At 42.0% G+C, this 26931-nt stretch overlaps 1 protein-coding gene across 12 annotated transcripts in view; it reads right to left on the minus strand.

The window, feature by feature from the left end:
• The window catches only part of LOC139465037 (5'-AMP-activated protein kinase subunit gamma-1-like), a 391629-nt gene that overhangs the window by 72590 nt on the left and 292108 nt on the right, over window positions 1–26931 (minus strand). For 11 of the 12 annotated variants that reach the window (XM_071246715.1, XM_071246718.1, XM_071246712.1 and 8 more), the window contains one exon: window positions 11148–11678. In XM_071246715.1, the coding sequence (XP_071102816.1) occupies window positions 11148–11678 (531 nt within the window). Of the gene's footprint in view, window positions 1–11147; window positions 11679–19055; window positions 19267–26931 lie in introns of those variants that run through there. The other variant, XM_071246713.1, reaches the window with a different exon arrangement.

Genomic DNA, 26931 nt, shown 5'->3' on the forward strand with positions numbered 1-26931 from the left:
AACAGCAGTATCCCAGTATTGTACTCCAGTCAACAGTAGTCTCCCAGTATTGTACTCCAGTCAACAGCAGTATCCCAGTACTGTACTCCAGTCAACAGTAGTATCCCAGTATTGTACTCCAGTCAACAGCAGTATCCCAGTATTGTACTCCAGTCAACAGTAGTATCCCAGTATTGTACTCCAGGCAACAGCAGTATCCCAGTATTGTACTCCAGGCAACAGTAGTCTCCCAGTATTGTACTCCAGTCAACAGCAGTATCCCAGTATTGTACTCCAGTCAACAGCAGTATCCCAGTATTGTACTCCAGTCAACAGCAGTATTCAAGTACTGTACTCCAGTCAACAGCAGTATCCCAGTATTGTACTCCAGTCAACAGTAGTCTCCCAGTATTGTACTCAAGTCAACAGCAGTATCCCAGTATTGTACTCAAGTCAACAGCAGTATCCCAGTACTGTACTCCAGTCAACAGCAGTATCCCAGTACTGTACTCCAGTCAACAGCAGTATCCCAGTACTGTACTCCAGTCAACAGCAGTATCCCAGTATTGTACTCCAGTCAACAGTAGTCTCCCAGTATTGTACTCCAGTCAACAGCAGTATCCCAGTATTGTACTCCAGGCAACAGCAGTATCCCAGTATTGTACTCCAGTCAACAGCAGTATCCCAGTATTGTACTCCAGTCAACAGCAGTATCCCAGTACTGTACTCCAGTCAACAGCAGTATCCCAGTATTGTACTCCAGGCAACAGCAGTATCCCAGTATTGTACTCCAGTCAACAGCAGTATCCCAGTACTGTACTCCAGTCAACAGCAGTATCCCAGTACTGTACTCCAGTCAACAGCAGTATCCCAGTATTGTACTCCAGTCAACAGCAGTATCCCAGTATTGTACAACAGACAACAACAGTATCTCCTGGGGTACACAATAACTCACAGGCATGTCAAACACTCCCAGTGGTTCAAAATGTCATAAGATCTGACTCGTCACATCCGACTTGCATACTCACAATCAACAACAGGTTCCCACTTGCTATAGCACACAACAGAATCCAGCTACACATAAGCCTGACTCCCACACCGCAACTGACAATGAGCAACACACAGGTTCCACACTGGCTCAGTGTTGTAGGTGATGTACTCCCTCTACACGCAATATCAACTATGTTGCTAAACAATGTTACACTGAACCAGGGGTAGTGACATAACTGACTGACAATTGGGTGGGCAGCAGCTGACCTCTGAGCGACCCATATCATCTGCATCCTCTCTAGACTTGCACAAGTCTCTAAGGAAATGATTATTTGTTTGAATCATAATTCCTATATTATGTACATAAAAAGATCAAGTTGTCCAAAAATATAAACTGGCATCCTTATCTGGACTTGCTGATCATAAGGCTAGAAATACTCCGCATCCATGGAGTTTTCATTCAATAAAGCCTTGAGAAAGGCTAGACCTCAACCAGCTGGTACACCATCAGAGAATTGCATGACACAGGTGCTCCCCATTCTATAGGACCTGATTCATAAAGCATAGCATGTTTTTGTGAGATCCATATTGATTTAAGCAGTTGAAATTAATTAATTTGACTATTGACATTTTGATGACACATCAATAACAGTGTACACATGTAATTGGCATGCTGTTACATATGATTATCATTTGAAATCATATTCACCATTTTACCAGACACTAAAGTCTAAAATTCCTGCACTTTTCAAAGAATCTTTCCAACTTTCAAGGACTGCTTCTGAACGACTTATTGCATTACAACATGCAGTCTCAGAAATAAATACACAGAAAAATGCCAAATTCTTCCAAAGCTGATAAACACAAACTCTGAGGCGTAAAGTTGGATGGCAGCCATCTTCTGCTACCTACTTGAGTACACAAAGAGGGGTCTTCTCCTTCAAGTCCTGTGAAGATTCTGGGTCTTTATCAATATATGCTTGTCGTAACAGGTGACCAATGGGATTGGGTGGTCAGAGCAACTGACATGGTTGATGCATGTCATCATATCCCAATTGCGTAGATCAATGCTCATGATGTCAAACACTGGATTATCTGGTCCAGACACAATTATTTTCAGACCGTCGTAATATAGCTGCAATATTGCTGTGTGCGGTATTTTTTAACAACAAACAAAACAAAACCTTTTCTTTAAATTCAAACACTTCACAATGAATGCTGGTGAATTTAACAGACTTTCAAGCACTTAATCTGCCATGTCCCTGTCAAAAGTTGAGTACTATATATTATGATAAATACCCTGAACCCATTCAACAGCCTAGCTTTGTCTCAGAAGTGATGTCACAACCTCCATCTCTCCTTTCACAAATTTACCACAGAATGTCTCTCGTTGTCAACAGTTGTTTGATTGGATGGCTATTTTTACCATCATGCTATTGGAGTAGGGGTGAAAATATCGAGGCATATGGACACAAAAAGTGACAGGGTATGTGCCATTTCAATGGAGACTGAGATAAACAGATATAGTACCCTGGGTAATGGAGAATGGTACTTCTACGGTTTTACGTAATACCACATATCGTGCAAGCTATATACAGAAATATTGCTGAAGGATCTTATGAATAATTGACTCAGAACCAGCCAGTATGTGGTATACATCAAACTGTGTAATGATTCTCTTATTATAGAAATAGGTTACTGCGAAACAGAATACTCCAGTGTAAAAACTGACGTATTTATCTCTGAATATAACATTACATGTTTCAACATATGTGAGAGCGTGGCATGTCAGTGTATCTAGTTCACGTGTTTCATACGCTTCGAGATGTTGCTTATATAGTGGCTTCCATAGATATTGCAGATATAGTGGTTCTAGATATATCATCCATGGTGTATATATGACTACATACATAATTCATTTAGGACTAATGTTGTATCAAAATGACAGTTTGGTAGAAAACAAATTATACATTTCTTGTTGACTTGTTGCCTAGGGGACTTGTGGTGTTTCAACACTGTATGACACTCTGACAAGGTCGCTCCCTATACAATAAAATATATATTTACATGAACTCTTTTTAACAAATTAATGTCCAATCTGTTTGCCAGGATTTTGTACATCGTGTAATTTCTGGACATTGTGAACATTTGTTATTCTGAAATCATACAAGCTTTTTGATGAGATAGTGTGTATGACATGTAACATATGATTGTATAATGGATCACTGTCCCTCTGCTGAATAAACATATTTGTTGGAAAATACCTTACTTTGTTTGATTGATTTTAACACTATAAATATAATCATTATTAGGTAATTTAGATGCAGTGAACTTCTTGATTGTTTTTCCAGCTATATGACGGCAGCTTGTAACGAATTAAATCTAGGACAGGCAAACCAGTGATTGATATTATGAGCAACAATCCACAGTCAGGGGACGATGACCCACAATCACCCAAGTCACAGAGCCTGACCACCAATCTAATAAGTTGCCTGTTACGACCAGCATAGGTTGCTGGAGACAGTCTAACCTTGGGAAAGAAGCAACAAGATACCCTGAATGATGTTACTTAATGTGGTAGTCATCAATATTCCATCTCATCTCAATAGATAATTGAGTCTGAACCAGGCAAAACGGTGACTAAAAACAGGAGCAATTATCGACATCTGGATACAATGACACGCTGTGAGCCAGAGCCTGACAACCCACTCCCCGGAGTCTGACAACCCACACCCCGGAGTCTGACAACCCACACCCCGGAGCCTGACAACCCACTCCCCGGAGTCTGACAACCCACACCCCGGAGTCTGACAACCCACACCCCGGAGCCTGACAACCCACTCCCCGGAGCCTGACAACCCACCCACTCCCCAGAGCCTGACAACCCACACCCCGGAGCCTGACAACCCACTCCCCGGAGCCTGACAACCCACCCACCCCCGGAGCCTGACAACCCACCCACCCCCGGAGCCTGACAACCCACTCCCCATCTTAGTCCATACTAACAAGAAGCATGCCGGGACCTATTTGGACCCGGACTCCCCACAGCCTGTGAACTATTTGTCCACAGCAACCCATGTTTGTTGTAAAAGTCAACTAACGGGATCAGGTGGTCAGACTCGGATCAGGTGGTCAGACTCGCTGACTTGGAACCTGACTGTCTGGCCAGACTCAAGTATTTACGGCTGCCACTATTCAGCCGGGTGCTGAGTGCAGTGTTACACACGTACTGAGTGTTGAATCAGTTACAACAATTAAACTCACAAGGTCACAACACGAGACATTCAGTTACCAGCTGTGTTGCATGACTTGCCTGAGGCCTGGATATACATTATCCTGTATAAACCTCTCTTGATCAAGCAGGCTGGTATTGATCAAAGCATGCAACTTCCCCTGGATGCATTAGTCTTGAAGAGTTATCTCCCTTTGACTGCATGTTTTCTACTACTTGCCAAGGTCTTTTTTTATAGCATGAATGCTATGCACTCCTTTTGGACATAAGTAAATTATAAATAACAGATAATGTTTGTGCTCCATTACAGTGATATACAGTAAAATACTATAAATCCAGTGTGTGTGTGTGTGTGTGTGTGTGTGTGTGTGTGTGTGTACCACCAAAAATGTTTACCACTTTGTTGAAAGCCACCAGCTGAAGTTGGGCTCTGGTAACCCAACGATCATAACTGGAGAGAATCTTGGAACCCACAAAGTAGCAGATTCTTGTAGCTACGGGGAACAGGTCACCAGTACAGCCCGGTGGACGTCCAGGATCATCATTTCATCATTTCATAAGAGCCCACAAATGAGGTGAAAGGTGAGGTGAAAGGTGAAGTGAGGTGATATGCGAGGTGAGGTGAGGTGAAAGGTGAAGTGAGGTGAAACAGGGCTTAACATCGCTCTCATATAGTGACATGCATGCATGTGTTTGTGTGTGTGTGTGTTTGTGTGTGTGTGTGTGTGGCTGCTTGTACTAGTCCAGACTGGTGCCAATTTATAGTCTTATCCCACTGAAATACCATGCCGCAGTTTAACATGAATACCCAAAACAGACACAGTATACTGACTCCGAGCCGACCAAACCTTATTTTAACCAAGCGCCAGACAGGGTAACAACAACTCCCATCTTTTAACGTCTTTTGGGATTGAACCCCGGGCTTCCACTCTTCCTAACTCCAGATCCAGACATTTTGAAGTCCCTCCCACGGAAGTGAATGGATCCATCACAGCTTGATGTAAATGTCACTACCGTGACCATGTATCTATTAGTGAGGTGTGTGTAAATGCCAGAGTACCTGATCACAAGGCAGGTACTATTTGCCTGTAGATTTCTGGGCCTGTTCAGGTCAACACACAGCCAGAAATAGAAGCTTGACAGCTGGCAGGCGCAATGGTCATCAGAGTCTCATTGCAGATGCAGCAGCATCCACTCGGAGATATCTTCTCAAGAAACAATTTTCTCAGTTCAAGCATGAACAATAACCCTTTGAAACCATTTTGAGTGAGTGAGTGAATATGGTTCTATGCCATCTTTTTTAATATTCCAGCCAAATGACAGCGGTGGACACCAGAAATGGGCTCCATGTGGGAGAATCAAACCTGGACTTGGACATGACAAGCGAACGCTTGACCCACCCCACCCCCATGTTAATGTACTGGGATGGAATATCCAGACTGTACACCATAGTCACGACCATTTTCAGTCTCGATCAAGACATAGTAACTAGTGCCATGTGCAGCACAGTGTCTGCACAATTAAGATACCTTATTAGTTGTATTACGCACCCTGCTCCAATAAGTGTTCAACTTCTAGACCAATCTGTAAGTAAACTTTAAAAGCACCCCTACTAAGACCTAAATTCACAATACAATCTGTATTTTTGTGTCCATTTTACACATCTTTGTTACAGGAAACAGATTGCCCAGTAAGTTTTAGTTTCACTGCCTTTTTTAACTGATTGTTCACTGGCGCACAATCTCTGAAACAAATTCCACTCCTTTATGGTGGCTATTATGGTGAATACGGTAATCTGTAACTTTTAGAATGATAAGTCAAAAGATGGAGCTAGCAGACACAAAGGAAGTCTTGAACGACTCCACTGTGACTGTCCATTGACCCGAGGCTAGACTCACGTCATTGTTGATGACATACCAACCAGTACATCACACTGCTGTGGACATCTTGTAGGGCTGGGACGGCCAACTTGGGTACCTGGGGCGGGTGCATGGGTACTGAGTAGGACCTGGCTACCCACAGGACTACCCGGACCCGTGGTTGAAAACGAAATGATGTTACTTTTATATGTTTTCACGTGTTCATTAATAATATGATATGGTTATTTATTTTTTCCTATTTTAACGCAAGCTGCCCAATAATTATAATGAAACAATTGTGTCAGCGCACATCACAAACAATCTACCATTCAATTCCTGAAACTTGTAATGATTCAAATTTTTAAGTTAGACAATAAATATCATGTTTGACTATGTAGAGTTCGAATTAATAACTTACTGCAAAGATGATAATTTGAGGTTTACTTTTGATTTGAGGTGCTTTTTTTAAGGTGTAAGCAATTGCTTTTCTGCTAGAATTCGCCCCTGACCCAACTCTGCCATAGAATCCCCATGTAATGATCAGAGTGCTCAACCTCCAGGAATGTTGTTTATTTACTCAGCGCTCCCCCGACAATATCTCTGTGATGAAATGTAGCTGCACTTTAGCAAAGAACAAATAAACAAATGGTGGCAAATATTTGTCAGGCTGTTTACAGGTCTAGCACCTGGACACAAGCCACTGTACTAATCCCTCCCTCCCTGGACCTCCATGTCAACATGACAACCTCTCCACCAGTGAGGTGACCTCACACCCAACAACATGAGCCTGTAGCTCTAGCCACACCATAAAATTCATCAAAAGCATTATTACTGACGTACTTTCAGATGCTTTCATACCGCACAAACCTCCGTGTTCCCATCCCGCAATCAATGGCACGGTGTGTTCCACCATCATCCCAATCACTGTGTATGACGTTCATCCCATAATGTTTGTCCTTTCCAAATATTTACTTGCATAATCCCTTTAAGATTGCAGTCCTGTCATTGCGTCAATGATGGAGTTCCATTATTAATTACAAAACTGGCGATAAGGAATTCTATTAATTCAAGAACGCTTGCATAAGTATGGTGAGAAAAGGTTATGAAAATATCCTGATAATGTCAAAGTGCCAGTGAGTATTTTGCAATATTGAGGGTGGGGGTGGCAATATTTGAGCCGTCAGAGTTGATGACACAACATGAGACACTGTACCCATGTAGGGAAATTGAACCCAGATCTCTGATAATGCATGCCAATGCTTTAACAAACTCGCTACCCTCCTTATCCGAAATAGGAAGCAGTATTCTCTAAAGACGGTACTTTAGACGGATGCTTGTCATCATTTTTATTCGTACACATGTGCCGGAAAGATGGAATGATTACCTCAGAACTCCAAAGTTGATAAGCCACAGCGCGCATAACTGGACTTACACCTACCTCAAGATTAAAAATCCACCACAGAACGTCCTTTAACCTTATTTTATCAACCAACATTCCTCAAAGAACCCACACAAAATATATATATATATTGCCAGATAGGTTGCCAAATGGCCAGTTCTGATTGAGGAAAGCAGAGCTGTGCACATCATCTGATGGCAAACATCAGTGAGTGGATGTTGTTTTCTGCAAGTCAGCACATTCCACCACCAGCCCACCAATAACTGAGGCTGGCCCAGGCAAACCAGTGGTTGACAGCATGAACAATAATCCACCCCATAGGGTCATGACGACACACAATCAATCATGTTACACAAAGTAGGGCGTGGGGGGAGGGGGGGAAAGAAGGGAGAGAGGAGGAGGGGGAAGAGATACTCTTCGTGTAAATGATTATATTTTACTCTGAAAGTGGAGCTGGACAGTTTGAATTTTACTTTAAACATATTTTTTCTATGATATCCTACATGTCCAACAAAATTAATTCTCTGTAGAATATCAAGCAGTCAGTCAGAGTGAGTGAGTCTGGTTTTACACCACTTTTAGCAATATTCCAGCAATATTATGGTATGGTTGCGTTCACGTGGTCATGTCAACGAGTGAATGCATAGGTCGTTCACCTTCACAGAGGCCCAAACACTGATGGCAGCAGAGGAATGTTTACTTAGTGAGGTCTATTTCTGTGATAATCTACCTAATAGTGAGTTAGTGACTTAAGAGCTAAGATTTATAATCACATCGGCAGTATTTCAGCCATATCGGGACTACAACGATTTAAACATGAATACGAAATATGTGTAAACTTCCTAAAAAACCTGTCAGCAAAGGACAGAAAAATATCTAGAGTATGATTATCAACCTAACTGTACCAGGTCATACACTTCATATAAGCATCTACAATTATTACCTCAGGCATTCATCAATTCAAGGCAGGTGCAAACACAAAACAGGCGATGTACAAGGCAGGCAATAATTCAATGACTATAATTATTCAAGTATTTATTGTAGCCCTGCTGTGTCTTTGTTTGTGTGGTTTGTTGTTTAACGTCACACTCGCAATATTCCTGCTATATGACAGCAGTTTGTAAATTATCGAGTCTGGACAAGACAATCAAGTGATTGACATCATGAGCATCGATCTACACAATTTGGATACGATGACATGCATCAACCAAGTCAGTAAGCCTGACCACCAAATCCTGTCTGTAGCCTCTCTTGTAACAAGTATGGGTTGATGAAGACAAATTCTAACCCAGATTCTACGCAAATACACATATCAGGAGCTCCGTATACCAGCGAACCCATTTTCCAAGGTCGTTTGGTCTTTACCCAGTTTCTGATATATCAAGCAAGATGTTCTGTGGGTTTCGTGCCACCTGCCAGTGCAAACATTGTCGGTCATAACACGTCCCCCTCGCTATAACGCCAACACCCATCCACAACTCTAATTGATATCTGCAAATATCAACACTGACGTTCCCACATAGACACACATCAAGCCATGTATTGTTGATGTAGGAATGGATGGATCATGTAGATCTGTGTCAGTACTGCATGCCTTGTAATGAGGAAGTCGTGTAAATACGAACACGTTCGGAAGGGAACTCATTAATTTAAGTATTTTATCTATTACTCTGTCTGTTGTGTTGTTGACAAGGACAAACTGGAAATTAATTCCACTGCTTCAAGGCAAATAAAATCTAAGGAAAGTGAACTTATGTTATCGTGGGATTGACACTGACAGAAAATATAAATATTCCAACTTTTTGTACCAAAAGTAACAGAATTTTTGTATGTGTTCATGATGCAATTCTCTGAACGTATGAACTTCAGTTGACTTTCAAAATGAATGTGTGTGGGTGCTGCAATCTGAGTTGTTGAAAAATAATATGATTTAGACCCAGGAAGTCTTCTGAATTATTCACTGTGCAGAATTAATTTTCTTAACAAATATCATATTTCCCTCAATTCAAAAATTGAAACAACATGCCAGTTGGTTGGCGAACTAGACACCATGTTAAATTTAGTTTCAATAATAGTATCAATAGTCTGCCAGCAATTTGCCCACAATATTTATCTTTAACATTCTGCTGACCTGGCAAGTTTAGTTACCATTGAAGCATGTGACATCATGACACGACAGGGTGACAACATAGCATTCCAATGAATGTTTTCCAGCATTTTCAGATTTACCGGTTCTATTGAGTATTCAACGCCCAGTAAGTTTGAAACCTATAGCTAATGCTTTCAGTTATAACTGAAATGTCCAGGCATTGAAAACTCAATCAACCTCACATTTCTCCAAACTCATGATGTCTATCTGCGACACACAGCGGGCGCATGGATGGCCTAGCAGTCTTAACCTCTAGGCATATCATCCATCTTGTCATCCCAAGCATCCACATGAACCAAACATTACACAGAACACTGCCATCTCACTCTCTCCTAGCCTGTCAGGGCATGACCTATACTTACAATGCATGCACATAACTCCTCACCTGACCTCAGTAGCCTGTCAGGGCATGACCTGTACTTACAATGCATGCACATAACTCCTCACATGACCTCAGTAGCCTGTCAGGGCATGACCTATACTTACAATGCATGCACGTAACTCCACAGCTGACCTGAGTAGCCAGTCAGGGCATGACCTGTACTTACAATGCATGCACGTAACTCCACAGTTGACCTGAGTAGCCTGTCAGGGCATGACCTGTACTTACAATGCATGCACGTAACTCCACAGCTGACCTGAGTAGCCTGTCCGGGCATGACCTATACTTACAATGCATGCACATAACTCCTCACCTGACAATTAACAATGATTAAAGACCAATCAGGTTGCACGAACATCACAGTGTAAACTGTGGTGTCGAGGATGTCTGATGGAAGGGTTGTGTGTTCACTGCTCAACTCAAACAGGCATGTAGTGGGTGCTTTAACAACACAGTCTATCGCCATTGTGTGGCATTGCAACCGAGAATCAGAGACTTAATGTCAAATCGTCAAAGATACAGCTGTATATATAAAAAACAAGAGCCATCAGAAGATGACAAATCCCCCCGGTGCCCACAATACCAAAAGGCACCACTTCAGCCCCTTGTTAATATATGTACAAAGTTTGGATACAATAATCTTTCATGGTTTTCAAGTTATGCTCCAAAAATGAAATACGGACAGACATACAGATGGACTGACTGACAGACAGACCAGATGGTGTCTGTGTATCTTCCTGCATTATATGACTAGGGTGGAAAAAAGTGAATTAACTTTATGACAGACAAAACTATCGCAATGGTAAAAATAGTCCCAGTTGTCCCCTCTAGTATTGAATTATGGTATCGAAAGATAGCCAATTGGCCTGAACCTAATGCCTCTCAAACAACATTGGGTCCATTCCATAAAGAGATCATCACAAAGAGAAACATACCTCCCATAGTTTAACATTGAGTTATAATAGTCCTAGTGCTATAATTCCTTTGTGGTTATTGGGCTCACACACTCAGCAACAAAAATATTGCAAGTTTTCCTCAGTAAAATATTCTCTTGCTCCTTCTTTTGTATATTATCAGGTAATTTAACAAAAACAAATCTGACAAAAACATCATTTCAGACATTAAATGTCTCCCGTTTACATGAAAATCAGTCTTACCTGTGTCTCTAGCTTTTTCCTCGGGGACCTCGGCCTTGAATCTGAATTTGACCTAGTCCGAAATTTATTCATAAACTGTTCAACAGGGGTGGAGGGTCCTGACTTATGCCTGGCTCTGTCTCCCTTAGCATCTAGCATCTGTCCCTCCAAGATCTGCCCCATTGGGGATATAGGGTCAGCGGGGCCCCTCGGGGCTAACAAAGTCGGCGTAACTCCGTGTGTGTGAAGCTGCGACTCGTCCATAGAACGCTCCATCACCATAGCGGGCTTCTTCCCCGGCTTCTTCATACCAGACACATCCGACTTGGAACGTGGACGAAAACTGTCGAAAAAGTTTTTCACTTTTGAAGATGTTGTAGGAGAACCACTTTTACTGTCTTCCCCGGATTTGTTTCGTTGCCGAGTTTTTCCACTGAGCAGGCTTTTCAGACCCGTAGATCCCGCTCGGGGACGGAAGTCTTGGTCTACATCCATCATATTTCCATCTGCCACATCCGAGTCCAGGAGAGGCATCGCAAAGGCACTTAGGTCCTGAAACACAGAAGGAAGTTGTTATCTAGAATCGGTAATGCATGGTGGCAGGGATCCCCCTTGTCTACACTATACACAAGCTACAACAGAATGGATGGACCAGACAATAGGAACTGAAGGAATGACTATACAGGCACAATTTGCTTCTCCAAAAATTAAATCATAACATATAAAATTGAATCCTGGAAGTTATATATTGAAAAAACCATTTTAACAGAGACAGTCTGGCTCTCAAACAAGTCTAAATGTTCTCAGAACATATTTTAGGATAAGATGCCATATCAAAATCAACATCAATAAAAGCGATGTTGAAGAAACTCCTGATATCTGAATACCTCTCATTGCTGGCCCCGAGATGTGTCAGTGAATAGCTTGTATGTCCATAATGTATGTTCTGTAGTACACATGTCCATAGTACACATGTCAATACCAGTGTAGGAAATATAAACCTGACCATCACTCAGTAAGGGTTAACTTGCGAGTGAGGATGGCGTTTCCCAAAAGACAGGTAAGATGTTTCAATTTTTAATCAGTCAATACTACAAATACTCTTTTGGCCTTTTGTAATTTATTGTCTGTGAAAAGTGAAAAGTTAAAAGTATGAAGTGATTACTCAAGTTATTTCTTGTCCAATTCACACTTTTCCCTATTGACTCAATTCTGTGGCCAAAATGATTGAGTCTACTCCCCAAGTTTTGCCCTGAGCTTCATTTTAAGAACATTTTAGTGTTATATGGTATTTTATCAGCTGATTACAAGACCGAACAGAAGTTTACTAGACTGGCTTCAGGCAGGTGGCTAAAGTCGTAGACTATTACTCCATAGTCTGATGTACAACAGATGGAACTGAGTTAGTCCAATATATATATATATATATATATATATATATATCCACAGACATTGTACCAATGAAAAGATTCACTAAAAAATGTACAATGAAGTGGAAACGTGAGACAGATGTCCCCAACACATACCTGTGGTAATAAGCATACTTTCAATATGCGCAATATAGTTTGTCATGGACATATTTCTCTCAAAGAATATATTTACTTAGAACTTCACATGTCATGTGACCAGTGTCTACCTTCTTTATCTGAAGTTCTGAAGAGTTTATCGTTCGCATCTTACCAGTCAACCAACTTTAGTCTACCAAACTTGGACCAGTGTTTAAGGTGATCTCAGTATTAAGATGACCCATTCCTTAACATTGAAATAGGACTGTCATAGCATTATATAGTTGAACAAGGCCCACGTGGTTACGATGCGGGACTGACTCACTGTCTGTCACTGCGCCCCAATGGTGAAGGTCATTGCACTCCAATGGTGGAGGTCATTGCACCCCAATGGTGGAAGTCATTGCACCCCAATGGTGGAGATCATTGCACCCCAACGGCGGAGATCATTGTGCCCCAACAGTGGAGGTCATTGCACTCCCAATGGTGGAGGTCATTGTGCCACAATGGTGGAGGTCATTGTGCCCCAATGGTGGAGGTCATTGCACTCCCAATGGTGGAGGTCATTGTGCCACAATGGTGGAGGTCATTGTGCCCCAATGGTGGAGGTCATTGCTCCCCAATGATGGAGGTCATTGTGCCACAATGGTGGAGGTCATTGTGCCCCAATGGTGGAGGTCATTGCTCCCCAATGGTGGAGGTCATTGCGCCCCAATGGTGGAGGTCATTGCACCCCAATGGTGGAAGTCATTGTGCCCCAATGGTGGAGGTCATTGCACTCCAATGGTGGAGGACATTGCACCCAAATGGTGGAGGTCATTGCACCCCAATGGTGGAGGTCATTGTGCCCCAATGGTGGAGGTCATTGCACCCCAATGGTGGAGGTCATTGTGCCCCAATGGTGGAGGTCATTGCACTCCAATGGTGGAGGACATTGCACCCAAATGGTGGAGGTCATTGCACTCCAATGGTGGAGGTCATTGCACTCCAATGGTGGAGGTCATTGCACCCCAATGGTGGAGGTCATTGCTCATGCTTTCAGTAACGAGAATGCCAAGAATCCATTTTGATCCCAGAATCCGAATTGGGGCCTCACCACTCAAGACTTTCAACAGAACACAAAGTTTCAACACTCTTGTTCCAAAGGAACTTTCACCTAGCCAACAGGCATACATTCTCACAAGCTAGATCAAATGTCATGACAAACACATTGATAAATCGATTCGGATATTTGAAAACTGAACTTTTTAAACTGAACTCACAAACAGCAGGTGACCTACAAGTGGGTTGCCATGCCTGGAGTGTGTTGCCCCAGACACACATTTCCTATCATGTGTCATGATGATCATGAGTGCTGATTTGACACAGATATTCACCTCATTTTCAAAATCAACAATGCCACAGGTAAAAAACTAGTCTTGACAATGTCAAAACGATATCCCTTGAATAATATATTTAATCAATTGCTGACGGGTGGCTTGTTTAAGAAAGCTGTTCAGGAGAGTGATATTTAACGCTCAAGATATATAGATCTCGGAAATCATTTTTCATGTTCTAGCATGAAAACAAAGCACTTACTGTGAAGGTTTTCAAGAGAAATCCTTTATGTAGAGTCTTTATAGACTCATGTGTACACTACACTCAACTTCCGCTCAAATCATCACATAACAAAAAATCAATCAATCTAAATCTCAACAGCATATGGCCAAGTAAATATAACCAGAACTTGTATAGTATGTACGAGTTTCTTGTAATCACACACAAAGTCAAACAGTATTCAAATGAAAACACACAAAAAAGCATAAAACACTTAACCAATGATCAACATATTCTTAGGGTGGAGTTAAAAAAATGTGATTTCAGATAAAAACCTTCAACCTTACGTTAATAGACAACACCCACACCGCAGTGTGACCCCTACCCCACCCCAAAATAAACAAGGAGAAGGGCTCAAGGAATTACATACAACCAATATATACTCACTGCCAAAAGAAACATAAACAAAAGAAACCTATAGAGAAGTATGTACGTTAAGAAGAGATGTTTCAACAATCAGTCAAGTGTTACCACAGAGTGACTTTATTTCATCACAATATGTTGCACAATATTTCCAAACTTTACACGCTAATCCTGCACAAGACAAATGGTGTGCATCTCGAGCCATGGATCTATTGCGTCACATGTGATGCGTTCATGAGCATCAGTTCACACAACATACCAGTATGTTTGTTTGTGCATAGAATAATATCTCTTGAATATGAGTAAGTCTTCATATATTAACCAACATGTATTGTATTCACATTTCTTTTGGCAGTGAGTATATATAGCAAACCAACTTTTTTAAATGCGGTGGGGAATAGGGCTGCCCTGCTGCCAGAATTCACACTACAGAGTTGCCTCCCTTTGACATGCCAGGATCCAATGATCATGGGTTTTAACCCTAGGTTTGCCCTTCAGCTTCTCAGCATCACACCCATGCATCATGAGTTTCATCAAACCATCGCTTTAGGCTCTTCTCCCACATAAAGCCGAGGGTGCCACCATTCCTTCCCTGAATCCCTTCTAATTTTACATTCTGAGTCTATTGCTCACCCTGAATCCCGAATACCATCTAATTTTACACTCTTGAGTCTCATTGCTCACCCTTGAATCCAGAATACCATCTAATTTTACACTCTTGAGTCACATTGCTCACCCTGAATCCTGAATACCATCTAATTTTACACTCTTGAGTCACATTGCTCACCCTGAATCCTGAATACCATCTAATTTTACACTCTTGAGTCACATTGCTCACCCTGAATCCTGAATACCATCTAATTTTACACTCTAAGTCTCATTGCTCATCTCTGAATCCAGAATACGACTTAACACAAATCTCAAAAGCATTGAGAAAAGGTTGCTATTTGAAGTTTAATTACTGCAAAAATATGAAAAAAATATAAATCATAAAGGACACTTTTACATACTCCATTATATAATGTTTAATGTCGAATCTGAGTAACTATTTGTGCCCCACATACCACACTACTGAGTCTTGAATACTCTCTAAATAGACCCCGAATCCTGCATACCAAAATGAGGTTGGCAGTGTCAAAGCTGACACGGTCATGATGTAACAGAAATACTGCTCACGAGGTGATGACCCCCACTCAGATGAATACATCTAGGAGATGTGCACTTTACAAGTACACTGCCACCAGGAACTGCACTGAACACAAGCGTGTGATGAAACACCACAATGACTTGATCGCCTCAGACCTCAATGGAGCATCACTACCACAACATCCCTATGAACAACGCAGGAGGATCTTAGACCAACTTCAATGGAAGGCCACAATGCACAGGTAGGGCCGGGACAGTGACATTTCTCTACAAACACACTCACACAAAGCCCAGAGGAATTTACTTGGAACACCTTTACACAGACAGCAATCATATTTATCTTAAACACTTGGGCAGAAAAGTCTTTTAAAAAGAAAAAAGAAAGAAAAAGAAATGTCTTCTAAAATATAAAACCTTCACTAGGTCCACATGCACTGTTTCATCGAGGATTGTACATTTGTTTTCATCACTGTCAGGTCTTGATATATTATTTGAAGTGACTAAGGGACATGTCATTTATAATAGGATGGGGGGGGGGGGGGCGGGCAGTGATAATAAGAAGCAGGATATTGAAAAATTGACACAGCGAAACGGGGAGTTTGAGAAAAATTAGTTCTATTTAATCAAGTTATTAATTTGAAGAATATTTATGGATTGGGATCATGAAAAATGACACTGAAAGAGGTGCGGGGTGTGAGGGGGAGAGAGGATGTAAAAATCCTATTTCTTCAGGTTATAAATTGGAACATTATTTAGGGAATGGTCATTTGTTACAGGTAGAGGGAGGGTCATGAAAACATTGTTACATGTTTGGGAGGGGGCAAGAAAGAAAATGTTACTGAAAAATAGGGGCTGGTAGGATGTCAACAAAATATGACTCACCCGACCCGACCCCTGTAATAACTGACCAGTCCCTGACCACCGGCCAACCCAACCCAACCCCTGTAATAACTGACCAGTCCCTGACCACCGGCCCACCCGACACCTTTAATAACTGACCAGTCCCTGACCACCGGCCCACCCAACCCCTGTAATAACTGACCGGTCCCTGACCACCGGCCAACCCGACCCTTGTAATAACTGACCAGTCCCTGACCACCGGCCCACCTGACCCCTGTAATAACTGACCGGTCCCTGACCACCGGCCCATCCAACCCCTGTAATAACTGACCAGTCCGTGACCACCGGCCCACCCGACCCCTGTAATAACTGACCAGTCCCTGACCACCGGCCCACCCGACCCCTGTAATAACTGACCAGTCCCTGACCACCGGCCCACCCGACCCCTGTAATAACTGACCAGTCCCTGACCACCGGCCCACCCGACCCCTGTAATAACTGACCAGTCCCTGACCACCGGCCCACCCGACCCCTGTAATAACTGACCGGTCTCTGAGCCTTTTTGTACCCTTTCCTTCAAGAGGTGTACGTGTACAATAATTATATTATAATATCCTATAATCAGTTACTCCACACCAGGACAATAGCATGTGCCAACTCCCAACATGTGGTTAGACGAAGCTCAATTTAGCAACACCATGACCTTCTCCTGTTTATTGATGTCCGCTCTTCATGTTACCATTACAAGTGATGGTTGACACAAGTACAGGCGATGGGAGTGGGGGAGGGGGCTTCAGAAGAATAGTGTCAGGGATATGTGTGCAGTCAGCATGTCCCTTCATTTGGGTTCAACACTGGGACATCCTGCATCCCTCTATGTCAATATCCTCATGCATGGTTTATGTAAGAACACAGTATCCCACAAAGGCCGTGAGTCTGTGGTCGGGTGTTTTGCTGTGGGCCTACTGCATACTAGTCAGGAACTCATTATGACATGCATGGCTGTAAAGGATATCACAACAATCCTTGTTTCGGTTTGTAGTCACAAGGATACAAGCAGCTATAGGACTGCTCATTACAAGACCAGGCGGATCCAGGATATGGAGATAGGTGCAAACTGGTCAAGTCAACACGTGAACATAAGCACTTAAAAGAAGAGACATATAGAATGACACTTGTCTGAAGAAAACAGGACATATACCTGCACAGTCCTCACAAAGCTTTGGACCCTTCTGGATCCCCCCACATACCCCACAACCCACTGGATCCCCCCACACACACACCTTAACCCTCTGGATCCCAAGAACTCTCTTGACACCCCCCTTACACACCACAACCCTCTGGATCCACCCCCACACACAAACACCTTAACCCTCTGGATCCCAAGAACTCACTTGACCCCCCCTTCCCCCCCTACACACACCACAACCCTCTGGATCCACCCACACCCCACCCCACCCCACCCTACAACCCTCTGGATCCCCCACACCCCACCCCACCAACCCACACACTACAACCCTCTGGATCCCCCACTCCCCACCCCACCCTACAACCCTCTGGATCCCCCACACCCCACCCCACCCTCACACACGCCACAACCCTCTGGATCCACCAGTCCTGTTTTCTCAAGAGTAAAACAACCCAAATGAAAACCATACCAGCATGCCAAGAAACATATCTGATGTAGTACGAAACAAATTGAGAATTGAGAACTTTAGAATCACAATCCTTTGACCAAACATTGATTAATTGTTTGAGATAAACTACAAGGTTTATATTAGAGGTGTTCTTGTGAATGAGATTTACTGTTGGGGCACTTGTGTTCTGGGTTCTTGCGTCACTAATGGTGGTCTTGGGACCCAACAATCTGTAGCTTTTATCACAAGGTTATGATAAAGAGCCCCTGATTTTTCAGCCTAATTTCAACTACTGCTGATGCCATCACATCACATGTGGCACTGTTTCAAGATAAGGACCAGTTAACTGGAGAGACAGAAAAAAATAGATTGCAAAAAAGCAAGAGCTAGATCTCAGATAAACAAGCTATGGCGTGGCAAAATTACAGTTTAAAAACTTCAAATCACATTACATTTTCTGATAAATGACAAATTCAAAGTCAATAAAAATTTGAATGTAAATAACCAAGAGCTCTTTGAAACATACAGCAGAAAAAAAAATAGTTCAAAAACCTTCAAATTACATTCAAATAAATGCATAAACACAAAGTCATTAGAAACATTTGTATGTTAACAAACTGGAGAAAATTAGTTAAAAAAACTTTGAAATCACACCCAACTTTCCATGTGCCCACATTTGAGTGAGACATGTTGAGTTGTTGGTGATGAACCAGCTACATAGCGTAGTAGAAGATGCACAGGACGAGGAAGACACTGCCGACCTGCACATGTCACCACCGGCCCAGGTCACCGTGTGTGACATCAGTAAGGATGTGCAAACAAAGCGTTAAACTGTGGCTTACTTGTGACGAGGCCCTGTCTTTGCCTGTCATTCCGAGACACTGACCAAAACATTTGCACAGCATCACTGCCGCGATGCGTGCTTCCGTCCTCATTACAGCTCGGTCATTACGATGGTGTCGAAGTAGACTTGGGGTTGACGGCTGTAGTGCCTCGATCATTCTCCTTGGACTCCACGGTATGGTATGATCTAACTCCACTACACATTCCAACTTCTACGGGAGGATTCACACTACTGCATATTCATAAACTCCTCATTAATATTCATAGCCTCGCAGGTAACTGCACATAGGACGAGGACCCAGGTGGGAGACTCCCTGTGATTGGCTGGGGCTGGGGGCGGGTCAGGGGTGATGGGTCATAACAGTTGTGTTTTGGTCCCACGTCAACACGTGAAGCTGGAGACATACATTTTCAATGTCATATTTCATACTGCATTAAGTCACATTTTTTAGCTATATCGCCAGTTGTCAACAATTATATTGGAGTTGGTTCGAGTTTCACTCTTGCCATCTCCAATGTTTATCAGTCTCCCTCGACACTATCTACTAAAGTGACGATAAAATAATCCTCAGGGGTTATTTGTGAGCAAAGGGCTGCTGTCAGATAAACTAGCAGAACACACTCTGGGTGGTAAATATAGGTGGTGATTAAAGGTTACAATCTTTGTCCCATTTCAACACTTTCTAACATCCCTCCACAGTGGCTGAGATTGGGTAGCCACACTGCAAGTGGCTTCTCCTGCCTGAATTAACACTACAGCCTTACGGTGCACGTCTCTAAACTACAGCTGAAGTACCAACATGACTGAGGAAGTCATAGTAATGTCTCCGATAGGTTGTTGGTTGCTGATGTCAGATAATTCCCATTAGTATTCATTAACAGACGCAAATTCCCATCATATGTCCATTTACTGATGATATTTCCCAACATGTGTCCATTTACTGAAGATAATTCCCTACACTGTCCATTTACTAAAGTGAGTGAGTGAGTGAGTATGGTTTTAGGCTGCTTTTAGCAATATTCCAGCAACATCTCGGCGGGGGACACCATAAATTGGCTTCACACATTGTACCCATGTCGGGAATCGAACCCGGGTCTTAGGCATAACGAGCGAACGCTTTAACCATGAGGCTACCCGACCGCCCCCAAGTTACTAAAGATAATTCCCACCAGGTATCCATTTACTGAAGATAATCCCCATGTCCATTTACTGAAGATATTTTCCATCATTGTCCATTTACTGAAGATACTTCCCATAAAGTGTCCATTTACTGAGGATAATTCCCATCAAGTGTCTATTTACTGAAGATAATTCCCATAAAGTGTCCATTTACTGAGGATAATTCCTATCAAGTGTCCATTTACTGAAGATAATTCCCATCAAGTGTCCATTTACTGAGGATAATTCCCATCAAATGTCCATTTACTGAGGATAATTCCCATCCAGTGTCCATTTACTGAGGATAATTCCTATCAAGTGTCCATTTACTGAAGATAATTCCCACCAGGTATCCATTTACTGAGGATAATTCCCATCAAGTGTCCATTTACTGAAGATAATTCCCATCAAGTGTACATTTACTTAAGATACTTCCCACCAAGTGTCCATTTACTGAAGATACTTCCCATCAAGTGTCCATTTACTGCAGATAATTCCCACCAAGTGTCCATTTACTGAAGATACTTCTCATCAAGTGTCCATTTACTGAAGATAATTCCATCATGTGTGGCAGGATGGATAAGAGCCAATGTACACCTCATGATCCCATCATAAGGGAAATACATTTCTGAGCAGGAGAATATATCCAGTCAACAAAAGTCACTCACAATGTAGACCTGCAATTAATCAATTTCAGGCTCAATAAGAACAAGGCTGATCCATTAAATGTTTAAAATTGATTGATTTTTTTTTGCCTTCTCAGAGTCCATCTCAAGCATGGTGATCTTACATCACAATATGTATGATGACATCTCTCATTTGTAAACACCCTTACTATTGTTCCACACAATAGCTGAGGCAGAAAAGTCGAACCCATGTTTTGAGACAAATAACATGACGGTATATGAAAATACATTCTCAATCAAAACATTTTGTGTATATTGGGACAAAAAGGTACATCTGGTTTCATCTGGTGCTAGTTGGTATTCTAAGGCTTAGTCCAGTCATCTGTGTGACATATTGCTAAGTGCAATAAACCAGAAGTTGTTATCCATACAGTTGTACCCCCAAATTTCAAATGCAGGCCAGCTCATAAAATGAATGATGAATAAGGTAAGGGCCCCGTTTTACAAAGCGATCTTAGCGATACAACAATCATAAGTCTGGGGAGGTGAGGTAAGGTGAGGTGAGGTGAGGTGAGATGAGGTGAGGGGAGGTGAGGTGAAATGGAGAATAATGTTGCATTCAAGATTAATGCACCTGTATAGCAATGTGTATGGATGTTTTGTTTGTTTGTTTGTTGTTTAACGCCACACTCATCAATATACCAGCCATATGACAACGTTCTGTAAGTAATCGAGTCTGGACCAGACAATCCAGTGATTGACATCATGAGCATCAATCAACGCAATTGGGATACAATGACATGCATCAACCAAAACAGCGAGTCTGACCACGCATGAATGTGCATGTTTCTGTGTGGCTGCTTGTACTAGTCCGGACTAGTGCCAAGTTTTTAGTGCTAGCCCACCGAGATACCATGCTGCAGCTTAACACGATTACCCCACTCAGACACTGTAAAGTGAGCCATCCAGTACTTGTTTTAGCCCCTTAATGTCGAGCAGCAGGCAGGGTTACAACAAGTACCATCTTTTAACGTCTTTTGGTGTGACAGGGCCAGGGTTCAAACAACGGAGGCGGTGTAAGTCTATATTAAGTAATCGGAGGTACGACTGTCATAGTGCTAAGATTGCTTTGTTGAACGGAATCCTGGTTACAAATTATTAAAAAATGATCATGAGTGAGAAGTGGTATGGGCTGAAGTGTTTGTATACAGGCGATGACTACGTGACAGCCGGCTACAGTCACAGTGTCTACACGCCAACATGCCCTGGTCACAGTGTTTTGACTGGAATGACATCGAGTGCCTGATTCTGGTCATAGCACAGCACATTCTCACATATCATAACAAGGTGTGCTAGTGCACTGCCAGAAACAATACAGGATGAGATCCTGGCCTGAGTGAGTGAGTGAGTGAGTGAGTGAGTGAGTGAGCTAGTTTGAATAACGTCACTTTAAACAGTATTACAGTTTGAAGATGGTTATCCCTTTGCTGACATCCACAAACATTTGTATAGTGCCAACAGACCAAAGATCATATACAGGGTGAATGTGAGATTTGAACCCACAATCAGTGGATCCTGGAACAACCAAGGGACACAACTCTGCAAAGCACTTTGAATGGCCAATCAAGTGGTCTACCAGTGAATGTTTATTTACAGCTTACAATAGATATCTATCTGGAAAAAAAATATCAAATAGCTTTTTCCTGATGTCACCAAGAAATATAATTTCTTTAGTCCATACCTTCACTAGGTCTTTGAAAGGCATTTAGAAGTGATACACATAAAGAAGAGAATATATGGATGTCAATTTCTTTATTATGTGGAACACAGTGAAGGAGTAAGCAAATACTCCGAAACGTAGTGTTCCTCATAATATAGAAGTTGACATCCATATATTCTCCTCCTCGTACCTTTATTATTTGCAAAATGACCCCCATTGCTCATGCTGTGACATTGCTTCACTGACAGAATAACCAAGCTGATATCTAGAAGTCGTAATCGGAGAACACAGAGGAAGATCCCTGATTTTTTAAATGTATGTGCACCTAATACTCATGTCACGAAGTGACGCAGCTAAGCGAGCAGTTAATATGTAAGGTGTCTGAAAAAAGGGAATGTGCAACTCCTGCTGAATGTTGATAATCCATCACCACAGATTAAGAACGTAAAAAATAAACACGTTCAGGTAAAATAATCTGTTATTCCTTGACTCTTAGGATTGGCTGCATTAGAAGAAAAAACATTTTCAGTGATATCTCTCTCCAATGTGAGAGGGGAGGCAGGATTTTTAAACCTTTTTCATGGAAAACAAAAGTGTTTGTTTCGTTTGTTTATTGTATCTCCACACTCAGCAATATTCCAGCTACATGACGGCGGTCAGTAAATAATCAAGTCGGGACCAGACAATCCAGTGATTGATATCATGAGCATCGATCTACACTTTTGGGATACAATGACATGCATCAACCAAGTCAGCAAGTCTGACGACCTGATCCCATTAGTCACCTCTTACTGCAAGCATTGGTTGCAAAAAACGAAAGTGAGAATGGAGGTTCACTTCATATTTTTTCCCACCAAGAATACCAACAAACACAAGTTGTGATACATTGAACTCGGCACTATAATATCATACCAGAGTCTGCTTCATACTACAAGAGACATTTGAGAAAAATCATTAGTATATTGCAATTTAATGACTGACGTGCAGAATCTAAACTGATGTCCGAGAAACAATTCCTTTTTTGTAGGCCTTAGACTGTTTGATTGGGTTGTTTATTCTGAGTTTCCAAGATAACTTTTAACCTCCCCACACTAAACCTTGGGGAGTTGTCAGTATAGTTAACGCCAGGTGGTTAATTAGCCTGAGAGTCAGTACTCCACACTGATGCCATCACCACCCCCCACAACTGCTGACCTCACAGCCAAACTCCTGACCTCACCCGTCACTACTTGTAACCTCACCCAACACAACTCCTGACCCCACCCCTCACTACTGCTGACCTCACCCATCACTACTGCTCACCTCATCCCCCCACAACTCCCAGCTACCATGACATACCAGCAAGAGGTGGCTAGCCCTCCCTGCCACGCCCACCCCGAGGCAGTGAGTCATGGTGATAGTCATGAACTGGGGCGTAACCATGGAAATCAGATCCTTTCTCTCATAACAACTTGTCACACCTGAAGATGGGTTGTTCTCTTTAATATCTAACAATATCTCTTCACAAAAATTCCATCTTTCACCCAGGAGTTCTTTGACAAACCGTTTAACAGCTGGTTCGTTGCGAGCAATTTTGTTGTGTTCAAGCGTGAGAAAAATAGTCAGAAAACAACAACCAGGTGGTGGATAGTTAGAAGATATCAACCTAGTGGGGGATAGTGAGAAGATATCAACCTAGTGGTAGATAGTGAGAAGATATCAACCTAGTGGGGGATAGTGAAAAGATATCAACCTAGTGGTAGATAGTGAGAAGATATCAACCTAGTGGGGGATAGTGAAAAGATATCAACCTAGTGGTAGATAGTGAGAAGATATCAACCTAGTGGGGGATAGTGAGAAGATATCAACCTAGAAGTGGATACAGAGAAAACAACAACCAGGTGGTGGATACAGAGAAAAACAACAACCAGGTGGGGGATAGTGAAAAGATATCAATCTAGTGGTAGATAGTGAAAAGATATCAACCTGGTGGTAGATAGAGAGAAGATATCAACCATGTGGGGGATAGTGAGAAGATATCAACCTAGGGGTAGATAGTGAGAAGATATCAACCTGGTGGGGGATAGTGAGAAGATATCAACCTAGTGGTGGATACAGAGAAAACAACAACCTAGTGGTGGATAGTGAGAAGATATCAACCTAGTGGTGGATACAGAGAAAACAACAACCTAGTGGTGGATAGTGAGAATATATCAACCTAGTGGTAGATAGTGAGAAGATATCAACCTAGTGGGGGATAGTGAGAAGATATCAACCTAGTGGTAGATAGTGAGAAGATATCAACCTAGTGGGGGATAGTGAGAAGATATCAACCTAGAAGTGGATACAGAGAAAACAACCTAGTGGTGGATAGTGAGAAGATATCAACCTAGTGGTGGATACAGAGAAAACAACAACCAGGTGGGGGATAGTGAAAAGGTATCAACCTAATGGTAGATAGTGAGAAGATATTAACCTGGTGGTGGATAGTGAGAAGATATCAATCTAGTGTTAGATAGTGAAACGATATCAACCTAGTGGTAGATAGTGAGAAGATATCAACCTAGTGGGGGATAGTGAGAAGATATCAACCTAGTAGTGGATACAGAGAAAACAACAACCAGGTGGTGGATAGTGAGAAGATATCAACCTACTGGTATATAGTGAAAAGATATCAACCTAGTGGTAGATAGTGAGAAGATATCAACCTGGTGGGGGATAGTGAAAAGATATCAACCTAGTGGTAGATAGTGAAAAGATATCAACCTGGTGGGGGATAGTGAGAAGATATCGACCTGGTAGTGGATACAGAGAAAACAACAACCTAGTGGTGGATAGTGAGAAGATATCAGCCTAGTAGTGGATACAGAGAAAACAACAACCAGGTGGTGGATAGTGAGAAGATATCAACCTAGTGGTAGATAGTGAGAAGATATCAACCTGGTGGGGGATAGTGAGAAGATATCGACCTGGTAGTGGATACAGAGAAAACAACAACCTAGTGGTGGATAGTGAGAAGATATCAACCTAGTGGTGGATACAGAGAAAACAACAACCAGGTGGGGGATAGTGAAAAGATATCAACCTAGTGGTGGATAGTGAGAAGATATCAACTTAGTGGTGGATACAGAGAAAACAACAACCATGTGGGGGATAGTGAGAAGATATCAACCTAGTGGTGGATAGTGAGAGGATATCAACCTAGTGGTGGATAGTGAGAAGATATCAACCTAGTGGTGGATAGTGAGAAGATATCAACCTAGTAGTGGATACAGAGAAAACAACAACCTAGTGGTGGATAGTAAGAAGATATCAACCAAATGATCAATAGTGAGATATCAATCTGGTGGTCAATAGTGAGAAGATATCAACCTGGTGGTCGATAGTGAAAGGATATCAACCTGGTGGTCGATAGAGAGAAGACATCAATCTTGTGGTCATTAGTGAGAAAACAACAATCTAGTGATTGGTAGTGAGAAGATGTCAACCTGGTGGTCGATAGTGAGAAGATATCAACCTGGTGGTCGATAGTGAAGGATATCAACCTGGTGGTAGATAGAGAGAAGATATCAACCATGTGGGGGATAGTGAGAAGATATCAACCTAGGGGTAGATAGTGAGAAGATATCAACCTGGTGGGGGATAGTGAGAAGATATCAACCTAGTGGTGGATACAGAGAAAACAACAACCTAGTGGTGGATAGTGAGAAGATATCAACCTAGTGGTGGATACAGAGAAGCTATCAACCTGGTGGTCGATAATGAGAAGATATCAGTCTTGTGGTCAATAGATAAGCTATCAATCTAGTGGCCGATAGCGAGAAGATATCAACTCACAAATATGTTGATCAGTTGGTTCATCCTGGGGATGCAGCAGGACAGACTTCCCGCATTATAGACCTGAAGCCTTTACAATGCTGTTGTACATTTTACATGAATATTCCTCCTGACTGAATTATTGAAAAGGTGAGAATGAGATATATGGAAGCAGCATCAGAGTGGGGATACCAACAATGAGCTTTGCATATTATATACATGTGCGGAATGGAAACCCTACCACGAGGGTACTCCATCTGCCTCCATTCATTATGAGGGGACTATACAGAAAACAATGAAAATAACATAACATAGTTTCCCATCCCATCTTTTTTTCAATAAAAGCATTAATTTCAAGTAACTGTAAATTTGAGTTTGTCACACTGTTAGGATGAAATATATGCCGTAAGGTAATTTTGTTTGTTTGATGGTTACAGCCTGTGTCAAAGACTTCCGGAAAATGTATTTGGGCCTAATTTTCAGTATAATTTAGTCTTATGAACTAACATAATGCGATCTTACTAAACCAGAAGAAATTTTACCTTGCTCAGACCAGTGGCTGAAGTTGAAGTGTT

Source organism: Haliotis cracherodii, unplaced genomic scaffold (assembly GCF_022045235.1).
Source record: "Haliotis cracherodii isolate W230 unplaced genomic scaffold, xgHalCrac1.p SCAF_17, whole genome shotgun sequence".
Classification (NCBI taxonomy): domain Eukaryota; kingdom Metazoa; phylum Mollusca; class Gastropoda; order Lepetellida; family Haliotidae; genus Haliotis; species Haliotis cracherodii.